At 37.5% G+C, this 20157-nt stretch overlaps 1 protein-coding gene across 1 annotated transcript; it reads right to left on the bottom strand.

Moving 5' to 3' along the window:
* Positions 1 to 18623: 18623 nt before the first annotated feature.
* LOC126380816 (uncharacterized) lies at positions 18624 to 20102 on the bottom strand (the record flags this gene model as incomplete). The annotated part of the gene is made up of 2 exons (XM_050030410.1): positions 19274 to 20102; positions 18624 to 18739 (listed from the first exon to the last, which is right to left on the bottom strand). Coding segments are annotated over exons 1-2 (945 nt in total), but the record flags the coding sequence as incomplete, so codon positions are not given.
* Positions 20103 to 20157: the final 55 nt, after the last annotated feature.

Below are 20157 nucleotides of genomic sequence, written 5' to 3'. Positions count from 1 at the left end.
CATTGGCGCTTCTACACTGTAATGTCGTGAAATTTAATTAAAAAATAAATACGTACTTCTTTGTCTTATGAACAACTCATCTCATGACGGTTTATGGCTCTACCCAGTCTGATAGGGGTAACATCTGTGAGTTTTTATTTATCAACCGACTTCAAAAAAAGGAGGTTATTAATTTGACCCGCGTGTATGTAATATTGTTGGTTTTGCACAATATGTGGGTTTTTAACACGTGTTCCGGATTTCACAGATGTATGTGTGTATGTTTGTCAGAATCATTTCTCAGATACTACAAATCGTATTACAATTAATCATTTCTTTTGGATTAAATATTTTCCAAATTAGAAAATAGTGTAGGTTTCATCAAAATCCGGTCAGTTGTTTTAATGTTATGGTCAAAAATCAATAATAATGATTATAAAACAAAATCTCATCTCCGCTGATGTATTTTGTATGAAGGAAGCCCTTATCAGTGTTAATATGCAAAATGAAACCGTTAGAAGTCATTTTAATAATATACCTAAAGTATTGCAATACTTAATATATTTTTTTATTTTATTAAGTATCATTGAAGTTAGGGAGTCCACTACTCTCTGATGCATGCATTACAATTTAGATTCTACAAAATATTATTTCTTAATTTTTATGTCTATAGAATGTTACGAATACACACTTCATACATGACATTATTATGAAGTACATTCTTCATTGACCCAGCGATGTTAAAACCTAGTTTTTTTTTTTAATTTTTATAAGGCTCCGGTTTCGAAGCTATTCAACGTTAACCGTTAGCAAGTGTAAATTTTGTAAGCTGCGGACTTATGTTCGAGCTGGGTTTTATCTGGTTACGCTTATAGGCTTAGGCCAGTACTAGGTATTGAGTTATGATAGCCAGTCCTCGAAGACATGTCCCACTTACTGGTTTCTACTGGATTTACCATTTAGAGCCGGTTATAAGTCACCCATAACATTATATCTTGGACGTACATTCTTTACCGTAACAATTCGTACTTCAAGTTTTAATATTCATAGGTTTATACTCCCCGTCATTAAATACTTACAATATTATTTTACTTCATTCATAAGCCGTTAAAGCCTTGCTAATAGTTTTATTCTACTAGATAGTTAGGGTTATATAACAGTAAATAAAGTAACTGGTTATGTGTAACAGCTGCTGTAAAATGTGCGAATATGGAACAATTTCTTGATGACAGATCAGGAACAGATTTTTAATAGGTTTCTCTCGATAAGAACTTTCTGTGGCTAAGATAAATGGTGAAAACCTTAGAATAACTGCATGTTGCTAGCATTACCTGTGGTATGGACGGGTGTTCTAAGGTAGTACAGATAAAAACCCCGATTTAGCAAAGGAATTGCACAAAAAAGAAGGAGATACGGGAGCGTAAGTTGTGGGACCGAAATATGCACAAAACGATCGTGCTATATGAGGCAACGATCGTATTATAAAACTTCCCAGATCATTCATTGCTTCTTTGTTATCGCGCAACCACAAATAGCGCTTGTGTTAATACGTAATGAACGACGGGTAAATCGATGTAGCGGTCCACCCAGCTGCCGCTTCACACGACGACGTGCAGAATCGTGTAATTTAGTGCTGAGGACATATTTCCCTTGTTTCTATGGGCATATCTATGAAATTACATAACGAATAAACGTGTTCAGTACTTTTGAAGATCAACAAAAGGAAAGATAAGTCATGCGTCTCCTAAAGTAGAAAGATAAATAGCAGGTCACTCACCTTGGTGACATTATAAGTAATGACTTTACGATATTACAGGCATTATCGTACAACGGACATTATTCAATAGCTAGAGTCATATCATAGAGAAGATAAAATATAAATTCTTACTTAAAAAATAAGCCTAGAGGCATTCTATTTTTAGTATTTTAAACAGAGTGACACTGAAAGGCTTTTTACTATTTTAAACAGAGAAAGGCAATGGTTACACCTAAAAACAACCAATTAATTTTGCATTAATTGAATTAAAATATTAAGTATTCAATCACATTACTTGAAAACATGTGTACCTATGTGTAAGTTTGTATAAAGTAATCTGTTTATGTATTACTAACTTTAAATAAGTAAGTAGGTTAGTTATTTTGCAGCTTACCACGAACTGTGATAAGTAAACGAGTCGAAAGTATTTAAGCTCGATGCACACAGAGGCGGAACCGTGGTAGCGTAGTTGGAAGAACGCTTGACTCTCACTTTGAGGTTGCAGGTTCGATTTCAACACGGGCCCAAACCAATGATTCTCGAATTTATTTATGGATCAGAAACGATTATCACATGCTCAACAGTAATAGAAAAATATAGAAAACCAACAGTTGTTTGCATATGTCGTTGTGCAATAAAGTATTATTGATTGATTGATTGATTGAAATCCCGCATTCTCGAGAAATCCGTTTCGAAGTTAAATGACCTAATTTGTGTAGAGCAGGTTGCCCGCTCGCGGGTTGGAAGATCACAGGCAGGCAACAGGGCGCTTCAGTAGAGCCTTCAATGGGAATAAACCTAGGTAGATGATGTACATAGAGGCGAAACCGAGATCGGGAAGCGAAAGTTTGCTGCGCCTAGACCGCTGAAATTTCTGAATATTACAGAAAATCCGGGTCCCCGGAAACTCCAGTCCTTGTGTGCGTAAAAGATAAAGCTTAACAATACGTTATCAATATTTCAACATTCTTGGTGTCGTTGCATTTTATAGCCACTACAATGTTGCCATCTATTCATTATTGGCAATAAACCGACAGTAAAATAACAGCAAGTTCTCTTAGCAATTCCTTTCATAGGTTTATTTATGACGTTTTCTACGTGGCTGCAGCTAAAAAGAACACTTTATCTTCACGACTCTTACCTTAAATACGTATATACTTATACGATACTAAAATATTCGAATAAAACCTAAAATATGTCAAGAGGTGCATACTTACCATCTATATTAGCAATTATAAGTTACAGTTATGTATTATGGTTGATCAAATCAAATCAAATATACTTTATTGCACAGAAAATAATCAGACATAACACATGAATACAGTACAATACCAACAAGTTAACACCTCTTTAAAGTGTTTGACATGTAATGATGGTCGAACACATAATACCTACGTACGCTTATTCAGATTGTGAGAAAATAAACATTTGGATTTAGGTAGATTATGTGCTATTGTGTTTCGGAGAAACTGGTGCCTTCTTTTTATTGATGGTTGCATAAAGTTCTCATATTCCCACGGTTCGTAAGTGCATTTTTAATGAGCGACTTTGCAGGTTTCGTTCCTCAAAAACAATATTATAGATGGCGTAGCCTGAAAGTCCCCCATTGGAATTTCTTAGGAAGTCATGTACTTACACTTCAACTATTTGTTATTATTTACTTAATAAAATATTTGATATTCCGTTTGCAATTGGGTGGAAAGCCTTAATATCAGTATGAGTTATAGCAAAATATTATAGGCATTAGAAATACCGTAATGAATGTACAATAAGTGAAATACCTTACAGATACAACTGTTACAGTTATTACCTACACAGACTTCAATGTTTTATGACATTGTGAGAATAGGAATGGAAAAATTTACTTTACACGTGGTAGGTATATTACTAGATAATTTACGTAATCATGTCATAGAAATCGACTAATCCACGGGGTTACGTCGTATCTTGACATGATGGGTTTATTTATCATAAACTAGTTGTTGCCCGCGACATCGTACGCGTCGTTTTTTGCACTTTAGACAAACATTAAAAATACACAATTACAAACAGGTAGTAAGTACCTATAACAGGCGGCTAAGGTAGCAATCTCTTCCAGCCAACCCTTAGGCATAGGAAATGAATTTAATAAAAATAAACGTAGCAGGATAGACAGTGCAAAAAAAAAGTAAAATTAAGTAAATATAAGTATAAGTAGTAGTGTATAGTAGTAAGTGTATGTCGTAACTTATATATTTTTGTAATAAAGTATATGTATTATGTTATGTTATATTAGTATGGATGGACGGATAAGCCCGGGTGAGAGCCTTCAGCGCTCCCCATTTGTCCGGCCAAGTAGTTAATGCCATCTGCGGCAAAACTACAATAAATCACGTCAAAACAAAAAAGGACGGATAAGTGGTCTGCCACCATACTGTATCAATTATATGGGTCAGTACAAATTTAACCCTTTCACGGACAGAGACCATGGGTCATTGATGGTTCATGATAGATAGTATGACACCTTGGAATCGAAACGTCATTAGACGTTCTGCACTTGGAAGTGTTAAGAGCCAGTAGTTTCCCTTTTGCCTTCCGCCCCAAATATATGAGTATCAACATCTTAATCTTATTACACAAACCATCTTACAAAAGGATCTGGTACACGATATGAGGACATGACTAACAAGTTTATAAACATAATTACATGGCTAGTTAAATGAAGCTTTGGCCAGATAATGTTGCGTATGCGCCGTCCAAGTCACGACCTCTTGTGTCACATGCAGCCACGCCGCCACTGTATGCCATTAGAGAATCCATATCCATTGCGGTTATGGAATATCATGATATTATACTTTAACCACTTTCATCCTGTTACGGAGAAACTATGTAGCTACTACTTATACTAAAGAGATCAACGACTCTTGTAAACTACTCAATCATAAGTGTGTTATGCTGTTTATAGTGCTAATAAAAACAAAGCCATCGATTGTGGAATTCCGTGGTCCTACCCAGGCAGAGACCAAAAGGAAATAGTGCTTATTAATCATTTTTATTTGCCAGAATACAATTTACAAAAGATGGTATAGTGTTACAGTATGTCCATAGTATTCAACCTTAACTAGGCATGCAAATATAATATATTTAACAATTTGAAAACAAAACTTCCGATCATAATAAATTTAAAATTTTACGTTTTAAAAGACAAATAATCATTAACTTAAATTTGTATATTTGTTTATGAATTTCGACTATTTACATAAGGCTTACATAGACCAAATTGGAGATGTCCTTAGAAATGGTTTAATACCATCTACCCTGAACCGGCGTGCGTGTATGAAGCGATTGATGAATGTGGAGGAAGCAAGAGAAGTGTGTCATGATCGAAGCAATTGGAATTCTATAGTATCTGCTTACCCCGGTGGGAAATAGGCGTGAGCTTATTTATGTATGTGTGTATGTACATAAGGCTTTAAATTGTTAACTGGTTTCCAAAGATACAAGCTCCCGCCTAGTTTGGGGGCCCCTGTCCAATTTTTTTATATTATTAGTTTATATGAGCACATAATTCTAGTTGAATGGTGATTTTATGTAAATATTTTTAGTGCAATAAAGTTTATTATTATTATTATTAAACACCCTCCATGGTCCAGTGATTTGAACGTTGGGCTCACGATCCAGAGGTCCCAGATTCAAATCCCGGTGGAGACATATTACAAAATCACTTTGTGATCCATAGTTTGGTTAGGACATTACAGGCTGATCACCTGATTGTCCGGAAGTAAGATAATCCGTGCTTCGGAAGGCACGTTAATCTATTGATCCCGGTTACTACTTACTGATGTAAGTAAGTAGTAGTTACATAAGCCATGTCAGGGGCTTTGGTGGCTCAGTAGTAACCCTGACACCAGGGTTGATGGGGTTGGTAATCCACCTCACAACCCACACGATAGAAGAAGAGATTATTATTATTATTTATACTACCAACCTACATTGAAATTTAAAAAGGATTAAATGGAAATAAATGTGTAATTGATGCTCAATGTCGTTTAGTGATGTTCATAAACATAACCCCCTCCGGTTGATTGAGGGGAGACCTGTGCCCAGCAGTGGGACGTATATAGTGATGTTCATCTTCTCTTATCATGTATTAACTAAAGCGAAAGTAGTTTTTCTTCTCTGGTATACAACAACATAATATTAGTTATAATTGTACAAATTAGGTAAATAACCTAAGAAATTAATCGACTATTCGCATTTTTATTACACCACATAACATGGACACCGCCTACATTAATAATATGGCCAAACGTTGATTGTAATATCATTTAACGTTGACGTTTCAACGATATGGTCAACTTAAGTTGGCTATTTAATGAAATATGACCATTTCATGAAATTGTCGAACACATAATTATTACATTATTCCATTCCACATTATTATATTTTTTTTCCTTTTTTGTAAATTGTCAAAAGTAATCTTTAAAGTTGTTAACGTTGTAAAATCCGGGGAAGGCCTGATGTCCTATATTACCTACTAGTTTACTTAGTTTAGGCATCATCCATCCAAAAAAAAACAGCTTGTAGCTATTAGATAAGAAAGTTAAGTTTTTTTCTTTGTAATTTATTTTTTGTGGTTTGGAAATATATATATATATTTTTTTTATTATCATGAAATGATCAATTCTAAGATCTGGCCACGGAACTTATAGTCCAAGGTTTGCTTCACCTGTTGTCGCAAATAGTCCGTTTCTTTACTCTATTATATATTGCGACATTTGAAGTTGGTCTCCTTCATCTATCAGTGTGTTAAACCAATAAACATATAGAACCATTAATTTGTCTACATCTGTGATGATAGTGGTCAAATATTTGAAACGGCAAGGTTAATGCATTCAATATGTTTAATGTGTTTGCTTAAAATCCGGGGTTTACTATCGAAGGTAACAGCGCACATTTACTTGTCCAAGGTAGTCTGATAAATATCAATATAGTGATTCGACCCGGCTCTTCGCTTGACTTGGGTGACAGCTCATCCGCAGATGTATTTCATCCGTGGATGAAACGCCACTCTTTACAAATAGTAGGCGTCGAGTGATGACTCGAAGTGGTGCTGTTATTCGGAGGAGTCGCCACCTAGCTAATACTACTGTAGTATTAGACAATAGTAGACTTGGGTACTTTTTTTAAACCCATAAGTTATATCCCATATGTTAGTTATAAGGAGCTCGGTGGCGCAGCGGTAAACGCGCTCGGTCTGCGATTGTTGAAGTTAAGCAACTTTCGCAAAGGCCGGTCATAGGATGGGTAACCACAAAAAAAAGTTTTCCTCTCGAGCTCCTCCGTGCTTCGGAAGGCACGTTAAGCCATTGGTCCCGGCTGCATTAGCAGTCGTTAATAACCATCAATCCGCACTGGGCCCGCGTGATGGTTTAAGGCCCGATCTCCCTATCCATCCACAGGGAGGGCCCGTACCCCAGCAGTGGGGACGTTAATGGGTTGATGATGATGAAGTTATATCAGAAAAAACCGCATATAAACTCGTCTAGTGATTCTCGAGATAAGCCCGAATATATGGGGTGTAAGTGACGTCGTAACGAAACTGAGAGGGATGATTCAGCTCATTACACAATTTTATTAACCTTAACATTTCCTTTTACAACCATTTTTTTCCGCTATTGATTTCCGTTTCAACAAGTGCGTCTATTACAAACCAGTTTTGATGTAACATCCGAATACTGGCAATTTTGTGTAATTCAAACATTTTATGACTTTTTTAATTATATTTTAGGCTTTAATTTGTTATTTTTTGTTACCGAATGTGCGTTTCGAAATCCGCGGTTTCATGTGCAGGGTAATGATGGGTATTTGTCATTGTTTTCGATGATGATAGCCAAATAATAGCAAAAACATGAGTTATGGTTATCACACCTTTTTTCTGATAGGTTGAAGGAATCAGGTAAATCAAATAATACCTTCTTACTATATACAGGGTGGCCCAGAAGATCAGGTTCAAAATGAAAAATTAGATAGAGGGGCTCATTAGCTACCAGAAACACCCCCATGTATGTTCAGCAATTATTTACGGTTTAGGAGATATGACCCATTTTGTACCTTTTTCTAGATTTTCTACCTTACTTCAGAAATAATCATTTTGTCGCTATCCCTTTCTTAATAATTATTTTATTTTACTTCACAACTATGCCTAAGGCTGTGTACCGCTCAATCAAAGATAAATCAAAGTCAAATCAAGTATAAAAAAAAAGTTATCGGAAGTCAAAGTGAGAATTCGACCAAAATTGTTACAGTTGTTAAAACTTCGCCGAAGAATAATAAACACATGAGATTGTCATGGACCCTGAAAGTATTTCTAAAAACTGCTCCATTTAATAGGCTTTTAGAAACATCCAAAAAAAGTACCCTTAATAAGGACATAAAACTAAGTAATTAGCCCTCAAAGATTGCAAGACAGACAGATTTGAAGGAAAATTTGACATTCTCATACAATGTAGCTGCTTCTTTCTAACGCTGTTAAAGGTGCTCAAAGACAGATTTTATTTTAGTATCCAATAGTATGAATCACCAACAGTGTTTGAGGATAACTTTTTCCTTGAAATCTATGTACCTTCAATAAAATACGAATACCAAAAGTGACTGCAAGTTTTGTCTTCGGAATGTTGCTATGTCTACCCTGTTAGCGATTATAAGCGTGATTTTTATTTACTTTTAACTGAAAATGTGTCTTTGACCACCTTTAACAACGTTAGAAAGAAGCAGCTACATTGTATGAGAATGTCAAATTTTCCTTCAAATCTGTCTGTTTTGCAATATTTGAGGTCAAATTACTTAGTTTTTTGCCCGTATTGAGGGTACTTTTTTTGGATGTTTCTAAAAGCTTATTAAATGGAGCAGTTTTTAGAAATACTTTCAGGGTCCATGACAATCTCATGTGTTTATTATTCTTCGGCGAAGTTTTAACAACTGTAACAATTTTGGTCGAATTCTCACTTTGACTTCCGATAACTTTTTTTTTTATACTTGATTTGACTTTGATTTATTTTTGATTGAGCGGTCACAGCCTTAGGCATAGTTGTGAAGTAAAATAAAATAATTATTAAGTAAGGGATAGCGACAAAATGATTATTTCTGAAGAAAGGTAAAAAAACTAGAAAAGGGTACAAAATGGGTCATATCTCCTAAACCGTAAATAATTGCTGAACATACATGGGGGTGTTTCTGGTAGCTAATGAGCTCCTCTATCTAATTTTTCATTTTGAACCTGATCTTCTGGGCCACCCTGTATACTTGCGCTAACTTGACTCTAATATGTATAGTAAGTATGTAGGTAAGAAAATGATAATAAGTAAAATATATTAGCACTTAACCACTACGTATTTTAATAATTTCATATTATCAATACATAGTAGGTACTTAAGTATAATTTTGCCCTCTGTTTGAACTAGTAACGAGAACTACTGAAAGAATTTGCATGTCAAACAAAATCTCTTTGTGAAACAAAAATCTGATTGACATCTGTGACATGATAGAAAGCCATAGAAAAACATTACAGATATACCATGTTATGCAGGCATTACTCTAAGTAGACTCCTCGATACCGACTCCACCGGAGTTTGACGATTTCCAACTGGGCACTCCCAGGCCTGTTGTTTTTGTACCTGGTGACCTGCTGACCTGGTGTACCTGGTGGCCCTCTGCGCTTCCCATTTGTCAGGGCAAGTAGTTAGTTGTACCAAATGCGGCAAATCTACACTCAAAATGTTACCCAGTTAAATTTACTAGCGGCATCTAGTGGTCATTATAAGAACGCAAAATAGCCCGAAGAAAAGCCCGAGTTAGGAAGGTTCGGTTTCGTTGTATGACGTGAGGCATCTGTACGTTAGTATTATATGATCTGTGCCCAGGCGAAGCCAGAACGAATTGCTAGTTGAGAATGTAAAGAATCCGTCACTTTCAAATTTAGAAAACTGCATATACAATTTGGCAACATGAACATTAACGTCCCGGTCCATTCCGCAACTAATCTCAACAACCAATCCATTTAGCTTTATCATGAACACAATAGCTCTACGTAATTTACAACTAATAACCATTATATATACGGTCGTGTTTATTATCACTTATTACCGATGACCATTGACCCGCAATATTTATTACCAAAAAATACCCATAAAAATACCTATTAAATTCAAATTATTTGGAGCTTACCTATTTTATAGATAATGTTTTTCTCGTGCTTGTAGCTAGAACGAAGCAAAAGTCGTGAAGAAACTTGAAGTAGCTAATTTCATTTGTAATTAGTGCTGGAGAGTAAAATGTGATTTATGTTACAACAATTAGTTTTCATAAGAATTATACATTTATGTCCGACATAATAAAGTGGTTATTGCTTTCGCAATCTAAAGAACAACTCCATTACTTGCTTTACTACAATACATTGACAAGATTTAATTTTATTAAATTAAAATTTTGACGTTTAATAATGTTGTTCCAAATTTCCAACCAAACTTGTAAACCAAGTTTTTACTTTCTATTATGAAAGAAAGAGATGAAAAAAGAGTTTCACTGCTGCTTACAATCCCAGTCGAGAAAAAGACCAAGTATATAAGTATTTCTAACCTGTTCTACCAACAACAAATTAGGTAGAGTAGGAACTCCTCATGGTCATATATAGGGTAGTCACAGGTACATCCATCACAAGACGAACTAAGTACCCACGCCTCACCGAGCTTTCTGTTAAACCAACGTGATAGATGGTGAGTCGTATCGCCGCCTACGATGGTAACAAATTAAAGAAGTGGCAAAGTCTTATGACAAAGTTATTTACTTATATTATTGTGAGGAAATTTAAATAATTTACTTTTGCTTTTCCTTACGATAATATATAGTATTATTTCGAACGACACGCAGCAATCACGCCGTCAAGAAAATGAAGTGATTACTTAAGTATTTACTTAATTAAATTAATCAGCTTCCTTGCTCCTTCTCACACAGTGTTGCAAGTACAATTCACACTAGATATTCTAGATAACACGTGGGGCTGAACAATCGCTTATCTATTCATTATATTTTTTCTCATATAAATCGATAACTCCTGTCACAACTGTGTCTATTGTTAATAAGCAAATTATCCAAATATGATAACAAATCGTGAGACATTCTCGTGAGAACTTTTGCAACATACTTACTTGTAAACCAACATGCGAAATACCTACTCGAATACAAGGGTGTAATCAAGGATCGTCGATCAATATAGCGAACTGTAATTTGGTAAAGGCTATATTGCCTTCTACATGAGATGATAGGTAAGCAGTGATTATAACAATAAAGCTAAGATACTTATTTTTATTTATTTTTATATTTGAAACATTTTTATTTACTTGTATGGTGTAAACAAAACAGTTACTTATGATTAAAAACTTCTGCATCATCCCCCTAGCGTTTTTCCGTTTTCACAGGGTCCGCTTACCTAACTTAAAGATTTTACAGGACTGGTTTTTTTACTGAAGTGACTGCCTGACTGTCCGAAGTAAAAGCTTCGTCATCATTTACAAACACAGTTACGAAACTTTAAATTATTTTGCGAGTATTTGGAAGGTCAGGTACGTTTCTAGAAGTTATTTCATAAAGAGCGAAAGGCTCTGCTTCTAAAAATATATTCCATTGATCTTTTAACGTATGCGCGAGTGTGCCAGGCTCATATTACTATGTACTTATCTGATCTACGATTTATGAGTTATGACACCATTCATTTAAGCCAAGGTTTTGGGATTTTACATTTATAATAATACGTATATCATAATCATTGTAATTGTAAGTGTTTGTATTCGTATCTTAAAATGAAAACATTTTAATAGTGACTTGTTTTGTACAAAGTCTGGTTAGACCCTCTGCAATTGAACTAGCTTAAATACGCAACCATGTAAAGCCTCTTTTCTTCGTTTTACAGATTCCTACATAAACTGCCTATATACGTCCCACTGCTGGGCACAGGCCTCCCCTCAATCAACCGGAGGGGGTATGGAGCATACTCCACCACAGATTCCTATTTGCCAATAAAATACTCATCAATTATCAATTGAAGTCATGCCGTCCAGCGTGTTAAATGTTATTATGTCATCGAATTCCATATGATGCAATTATGCATCTTTGTGATAGATTTATCTCACAAATTTGATCGACATCTTGTTTGATTGATGATTGTTTAATGTTCGATTTATACCTGCCTACCACGTTTTATACACTGTCTTCTTCTATAATTAAATCAATTAATTAAAGTCAGCCTTCATCTGTCTAACAAAAAGCTTGGTGATGCGTGGGTACTTAGTTCATCATGTGATGAATGTACCTCTAACTACTCCAATTGGGAGTGTAGTCGTGACCTCATATAAGTAGGTATATGTTCTTTTATAAATTCTCATTGCGATAAGTCGTCCGAAGACAACTTGCAGGCACTCTCAAAATAAAAATCACACAAAAAACAAAAAACGACAAGAAAACAAAGTTTTTTCTCATAAAAAAATCGAAACAACTCGTACGTTTATGTTTCGGAAGGATTCTGACAAAAATATTCAAGTAAATCCGAGTATTAAAAATAAAAGGCATTCTACTGGGTATTACAAGGTTTTCAATTCTCAATATATTAATATTGAGAATATTAATATTGGGAATATTAATTCCAAATTAAAATTTAATTAAAGTCGTATTTTGTTGAACAAACATTCGGAAGTGTTACGATTTATTTTTTATGAGAAGTATATTTATTAGGTTACTTACCTCCTAAATTGGTCTATAGTTTGATTAGGTGTATTCCTTTTGAATACTTTTATGAAACAATTTAAAGATTTTTCGTCCCTGACCTACCAACCATGGTTAACTAACATTACTTTACATTACACTGCTTTGTTATAGATATGCGACTTTTGGCACGATGTTAATTTATGTGTTATTGCTAGACTGACAATCGCAACACATCGTGATTTGTTTTAGGCATTCATTACGCAGGTCATGAATAATCAGATGTTCGTTCACAATGCGGCGGCGCGTGCGACGATGTCGTGCGATAACTGCACTAAGCGGCGGTAATGTAATGTGATTCCGATTGAATGTTGATTGATTTGCTTTCTTAGTATGCACGAGTAGTGTCTGTTCTGTTACTGGTTAATTTCTTTATTTTTGCGAACATACATACATACATAAACTCACGGCCGTAATCCCTAATGGGGTGGGTAGAGCCACAAGTAATCAAAGACAACTTGCAGCCACTGTTGATACGATGTCGTAGGTTGGATATGATGATCCTTATGGTGATAAGGGATCAGCCTATCGCCCATAACATTAGTCCATCATGTTAGAGGACACAATACCTCCTACCTCCTATTCCTCCTCCTATTTTTACGAAAATAAATAAGTAATGCTTACTATAGGTAGGTAAGTATTTAATACTAGCGTTTGCCAGCGGCTTCGCTCGTGGTAAATTCGGGCATATTCGGGGTAACACGGTTCCCCTTTCCTGATGTACCAATTTTTAGGTTCTTACATTGAAAGCTGCGAAAAGTTCCATATAAAATTTCACCCCCTCTTTGAAGGGGTTAAGGGCAGATTAAAAAAAAATGATGCACCGTTTTTTTGTTAGTCACACACAGTCCGCATATAAATTTTTAGCATTCTACTTTGACAATTGCGAAATGCTCCAACAAAATTTCCACCCCCATTTTAGGGAAGTGCAAGGGTTTTGAAAGGGACAAGAAATAGCCTATGTCACTCCATCACTTCAACTATCTCCTGTATCTCCTATTTAGAATTTGACTCAAATCAAATATCCTACTTTATTTCACAAAACTTAACGTTAACGTACCAACATAACACTTGGATATACTTAGTACAATTAGACGGCTTTATTGCTCTAAACCAATTTCTTCCAGGCACCCTGCCAGGAATCAACTACTTACTAACAAAGGGATGCAGGATGGCGCAATAACTAGGTACAGTTACCTACAATGTAATAGGTACCTACATAATTATTTATCAGAAGAATCACGCAATCGCGTAAACCTGTGCGGTAAACCCGTTTCCACTGTTAATCTCTCAGCAGATGTAGAAATTAATAACGTGTGATGGTAATGAATTCGGTGCACAATTATAGTTAGGCCTGTATGCTTATTGATGAGGAGCTCGGTGGCGCAGCGGTAAACGCGCTCGGTCTGCGATTGTTGAAGTTAAGCAACTTTTGCAAAGGCCGGTCATAGGATGGATGACTACAAAAAAAAAGTTTTCATCTCGAGCTCCTCCGTGCTTCGGAAGGCACGTTAAGCCGTTGGTTCCGGCTGCATTAGCAGTCATTAATAACCACCCATCCGTACTGGGCTCGCGTGGTGGTTTAAGGCCCGTTCGCCCTATCCATCCATAGAAAAGGCCCACGGGCCTTCGTTAATGGGCTGGTGATGATGTGAAACCAAATAAGTCATGTCGTTCTGTCAAAATACGAACAAAAACACGTGACACGCATGTTAGGGAAAAAAACAAACTTATCGATTTTGTCAAAATTTATTTAATCGATCGATAATTTTATCACGTTATACATGTTAGCCCTGCTGATATTCATTCCAAGATCGATATGATAAATTGTACGATGACAGGAATACTTATCTACAGTTTATGAAATACCGACATAGATTAGTGTGATGGATCCATTAAGTTTAATAAACATAAGGAAGATAGCACAGACTTTCTCTAAACATAGCCTCCATAATACACTGCCGTGCAAAACAAGGTCAAGTGTTCATTGCCGCGTCCTCAAACGGTGGTGTACGCGGGTGTACTCGCACGGTGCGTGCGCGCAGCCCGGCCCGCCCGACTTGAATGTCAATGAGGTTATGTCATTCGTAAGTTGTGGGCCTGAGCTTACGTATAAGATTTGTCGGGGATTGTTGTTTACTTTTTTTTGGTTGATACAGCCTATAAACTTAGTTAATACCTACTTAAATTAAAGTTTACACGCTAGTAGTAGTTTATCTTTTACATTACATTTATGGCAAATAAATATATCGTATCTAAACCTTGATAAGGTTTATATCTTTCCTCCCGCGACTTCGTACATAAGTACATTATACAGTATACTGTATACTGATACTTGAAAGGTGTTAGTCCCTGACTTTTGACCTACTTGTGTGCCAATTTTTCATCTAAATCGGCCCTGCGGATAGGTGTTCGATTCCCGATGGGGACATTGTCGAAATCACTTTGTGAGACTGTCCTTTGTTTGGTAAGGACTTTTCAGGCTTGAATAACCTGATTGTCCGAAAAAGTAAGATGATTCCGTGCTTCGGAGGGCACGTTAAGCCGTTGGTCCCGGCTATTAGCCGTAAAAACACCTCCACCAACCCGCAGTGGAGCAGCGTGGTGGAGTATGCTCCATACCCCCTCCGGTTGATTGAGGAGAGGCCTGTGCCCAGCAGTGGGACGTATATAGGCAGTTTATGTATGTTAATTTTAAATCTAACTACAGTTACCTACTATTAACTGTAGTTAGCATGCAGTTGAATTTAATCTGTCCTTGATCACAGATAAATTCATAATTAATGCCTGAATATTAGGGTAACCAATAATTATGGAATTAGACGGGACAATCTTACCAGCCTTGAGTTCGTTTCTTAGGTTGATTTATTAGTGTTTTTACACTAGTTTTGCATGCTAATTAAAAATCTGAATTAATCCTACCATAATATCAATAAATATTAGAAAATGAAGTATTTATTCGCAAAATATTTGCAGGAATCTATAAAATAAGCCGCCGACAAGCTAAATATTTGCCAAACTTATGCGCACGATCAGATCACGTCTAGATATTGTTATGCAAGGTGTGCAGAGGCACTTGATTCTACGTGAGATTCAAACGTAATATTTGTTTTATGCGCATTTGCATAAAAAAGTGCCATTTTACCTTATTTTATGGTTCACGTAGTGGCGTGGCTTGAACGGACGTTCTGTCGTGCTGCGTAAGCCAGAGGCCAATTGGAATGGAATTTTATAGAAAAATGGGTTTGTAAATTAAAATAAAGAATAGACGTGGGGAGAGAACTGCCCTGGCCCGCTTCAAAGTAAAAGGTGTAAAGAAAAAGAATAAGATTAAGACTTACCTCGGCCGCCGCTGCTCACTGGTCTCCTCGGTTTAATTCTATGTATTATTAGTATTTTATTAGTTTGTTAGTGCCCGGCCGGGTTAGTTATAGTTTTAAGATAATTAGTTTAGTGTTTTAGTTGTTTAGTATAATTTTAAAGATAGTTTATAGTTTTATACACACACCATGTTCACAGATATTTGCGGAAGATGGCTGCGCACTCTGACGCGCCGACTCAGTATCTTCTTCGTTCGCGCATGCGCGTAGGAGCGGTGTGCTCATTTCATAGTCCAATTATTTGTTAATATATTTTTTAGGGCGATTATTATAGCGGCCAAGGTTTAGAAATTAGAAGTAAGAAACATGAAATAAAGACAGAATAGCAAGCCATAACATTCCCCCCCACTTGGAATCACTTCAGGGATTTCAAAAGATAAATTAAGAGTCAATCAGCTTAATCAAAATACTGTATAAAACTAAAATAGTGACAAGTTAACAGAGAATGTTCATACGAATCGGACTTTCAAATGTACAACTGTTTATAAGGACGACAAGTTTACAGAGAATGTTTCAAGATAATCACATGAGTGAGCAGAAAGTAGAATGTGTGCTTGGATAAAAAAAAAACAAAGCGAAAGAAAACGTAAATAGATATATTAAAAGAAATTGGTTGATTAATTACTAAGAGGTAAAGGACAGATTTTGGCTACAGGTCTACGTAACAAACCCTTCGCAGTACGAAGCGTAACAACTCGTACGACGCCGTCGTTGCCCGGATGGATATCGACCACCTTACCGTAATGCCATTCTAACGGAGGTAAGTTCTGTTCTACGATTGTTACGATATTCCCAATTTTAACATTTGCCTGACCTTTGAACCATTTTACCCGTTGTTGCAACGTATGAAGGTAATCACGTTGCCACGCGCGCCAGAAACTTTGAGTGAGCTTCTGAAGCATCTGCCATCGCTCGCGTGGTGGAACATAAGTATCCTCGAGTTGAGGTTCGGGGAGTGAAACCAACGGGCCACCAGTCAAAAAGTGTCCGGGAGTTAAAACGTCTACCTCGCTGGGATCGGATGAAAGAAAACACAGCGGTCGAGAATTAAGAACAGCCTCGATTTTAGTTAGTACTGTTACCAACTCTTCGAAAGTTAAAACTTGTAATCCTACTACACGCTTGAGATGGTGTTTCATTGACTTAACGCCGCTTTCAAAAATACCACCGAAGTGGCTGCCGGTTGGAGGATTTAGACGCCAATCTATACCGCGTCCTGAAAATTCCGTATTTAATTCAGACTGCTTGGTAAGTAGCAATTGATGTATTTCGCTGAGGTAACGCCTCGCACCTATAAAGTTTGTGCCACAATCTGAAATCACCATTTTGCAGAGACCGCGTCTAGACACAAAACGATCAAAAGCCGCAATGAAAGCTGGAGTAGATAAATCAGATACGACTTCTAGGTGTATTGCCTTGACAGCAAGACACACTATCACGCAAACATAAGCCTTATACGTTTTTGCATTTCGTCGTCGACTCTCTTTAACCGTAAATGGTCCTGCAAAATCAACTCCGACGTTTTGAAAACAACGCGCGGGTTGTACTCTAGGCGACGGCAGGTTACCCATTATAGGTTGACATGGTGTTGGATTGACCTTGAAACAGGTGACACATTTAGATAGTCGGGACCGAATCAAATTCCGAATACCTAGAATCCAAAATCGTCTCTGCACGAGAGATTGTAAGGTTCGGGGGCCACAATGTAAATGCAGTCGATGATAATAATCGATTATAAGTCGTGAGATGGGAGATAACTTCGGCAATAATATAGGATGAATTGTGTTTTGTGGTAACTGAGAATTTTTCAGCCTCCCCCCCACTCGCAGAAGACCCAACTCGTCAATAAAAGGGTACAGCTTTTGTATAATGCGACTACAAGGGATGTTTGATTTGACGGAGTCTATTTCTTCCGAAAACGATGCTGCTTGTTCATGTCGAGCTAGCGTAGACAGCGAAGTGTTCAATTCCTCAACCGTTAATGGTGATGTTATACGAGCCTCAGACGAACGCTTTGAATTCGCAACGAAACGCAAACACCACGCTAAGACGCGTTGTACACGTGAAAGAGATGAGCACTTGTGAATAAGTTGTGAAACAGCATCATCCTTCTCAGACGTTGGTAATGCTACGTGAGCTGTAGATTTCAGTTCGGGAATATTGTCAGGGGAAACTAATTCTCTTTGAATAGGCCAAGATGTTGATTCGGCTAAAAGCCATTTTGGTCCAGACCACCAAGTTGGACTCGTAATAATTTGAGAACAGGGAAGACCACGACTGCAATGATCAGCCGGGTTATCATGAGTCGATACGTGTAACCAATTTTCGACGCTTACTTCGTCTATTATTTTAGCCACACGATGCGATACAAACGTCTTAAGTTTGTAGGGAGGTGTATTCAGCCACGCTAACACAGTACTACTGTCTGTGAAGGCAGTTACTCGCACGATGTTAATTTGACTGTGAAGTAAACTATACATATGCTTTAACACGCGCGCAAGAAGAGCAGCACCACACAACTCAAGTCGGTTAACCGTTAAAGGTTTTAAAGGGGCTACCCTAGACTTCGCAATTAACAAGTGCGATGTAATGTCGCCGTCGCCAATTGATCGTTGATAGACGCAACACCCGTAAGCCTTCGTCGATCCATCACAAAACCCGACTAGTTCGTATTTGGCTGTATTAGAAAGTGCTACTCGACGAGGAATACGCACTTCAGTCAAATTTTGTAACTCCGATACGAAGTTTTGCCACTGTTGTGAAACGTCCGCAGGAACGGATTCGTCCCAGTCCAACTGACGTCGCCACAGGTCTTGAATAAGCAACTTGGCTATAAGAACCACCGGGGTTAACCACCCAAGAGGGTCATAAATGCGAGCGACATTTGACAGAATAGAACGCTTTGTACATTTCGAATCTAGCTGAGATGCCGAATAAGTGAAATTGTCTTGAGTTGGATCCCACTGTATTCCAAGAATCTTAAGCGTGTGTTGATTGCTATTGTCACAAAACGGTTTTGGTATTTGACAATGCTCCGAAGGTAATTGGGAAAGAAACTCAGGGGAATTGCTACTCCATTTGCGGAGCTCGAATTTAGCACAGTCCAGTAATTTAACTAATTCGTTTTTCAATTCAATAGCTTCTTCTACAGAAGGGGCTCCGACTGTGATATCGTCCATAAAAGTGTCATGTTTGATTATTTCAGCAGCGCGGGGCCACTGTGCACAGTGATCATCGGCGAGTTGATGCAAAGTTCTTATTGCAAGATAAGGTGAGCTGCTCACCCCGTAAGTAACAGTAGTGAGTTCGTACTCGCGTACAGGTTCTGAAGTCGAGTCTCGCCAAAAAATGTGTTGGTATTTACGGTCTTCCGGTCGCAAATCAATATTACGGTACATCTTAGAGATGTCCGCGGTGAAAACTACCTCGTGAAGGCGGAACTTAGTAATGATGTCTACGATATCATTTTGCAGTTTTGGACCGGTGTGGACAATATCGTTTAAAGCCTTCCCGTTAGTAGTTCTCGCGCTGCCGTCGAAAACTACACGTAGTTTGGTAGTTGAACTATCTGGTCTTAAAACGCAATGGTGAGGAATTATATTCCGGTCACTATCGTTCGGTGGGTCAACAGGTTGCATATGACCCAACTCGCTATACTCGCGCATAAAGCGGACGTAATCTTCTTTCAGTTGGTCGTGACGATGAAGTCGTCTTTCAAGGTTTGTGAATCGTGATAAAGAAATATTATAAGAATCCCCGAGTTTTTCGCACGGCTCCTTGACTAACATAGGAACGACGTACCTTCCGTCAGGATTGCGTTTCACTAGATTGGTATATAACTGTTCACATTTATCGTCTTCTGGGTTTGAAATATCAACCGACGGGGGCTCTTCGACCTCCCAAAAACGCTTGACCACATTGTCTAGGGCAAGTGTGGAAGCAAAGAGGGAAGAGGTAGTCGGTGGGGGTCGACACTCGGGGTCGAGCTTCCCCGTGAGAACCCAGCCGAATACGCTGTGCAGAGCGACCGGCAAGCCCGGGCCCAAATTTAAACGCTGACCGTCATAGACATTATGAAACAGCTCGGCACCTAACAATAAATCAATGTCATTAGGTTTATCAAAGTTTTCGTCCGCTAGAGTTAAATGTTTAAAAGAATCTCGAACAGTAGAAGGGACTTCTACTGCGGGCATTTTGTTTGTAATAGTGTTCATTACGATCGGAGAGACATCGAAACTTGGTTCATGG

The sequence above is a fragment of the Pectinophora gossypiella genome, unplaced genomic scaffold (assembly GCF_024362695.1).
Source record: "Pectinophora gossypiella unplaced genomic scaffold, ilPecGoss1.1 Pgos_100, whole genome shotgun sequence".
NCBI lineage: Eukaryota > Metazoa > Arthropoda > Insecta > Lepidoptera > Gelechiidae > Pectinophora > Pectinophora gossypiella.
Note: the sequence above shows the minus strand (reverse complement) of the source record. Positions and strands in the feature narration are given on the sequence as shown.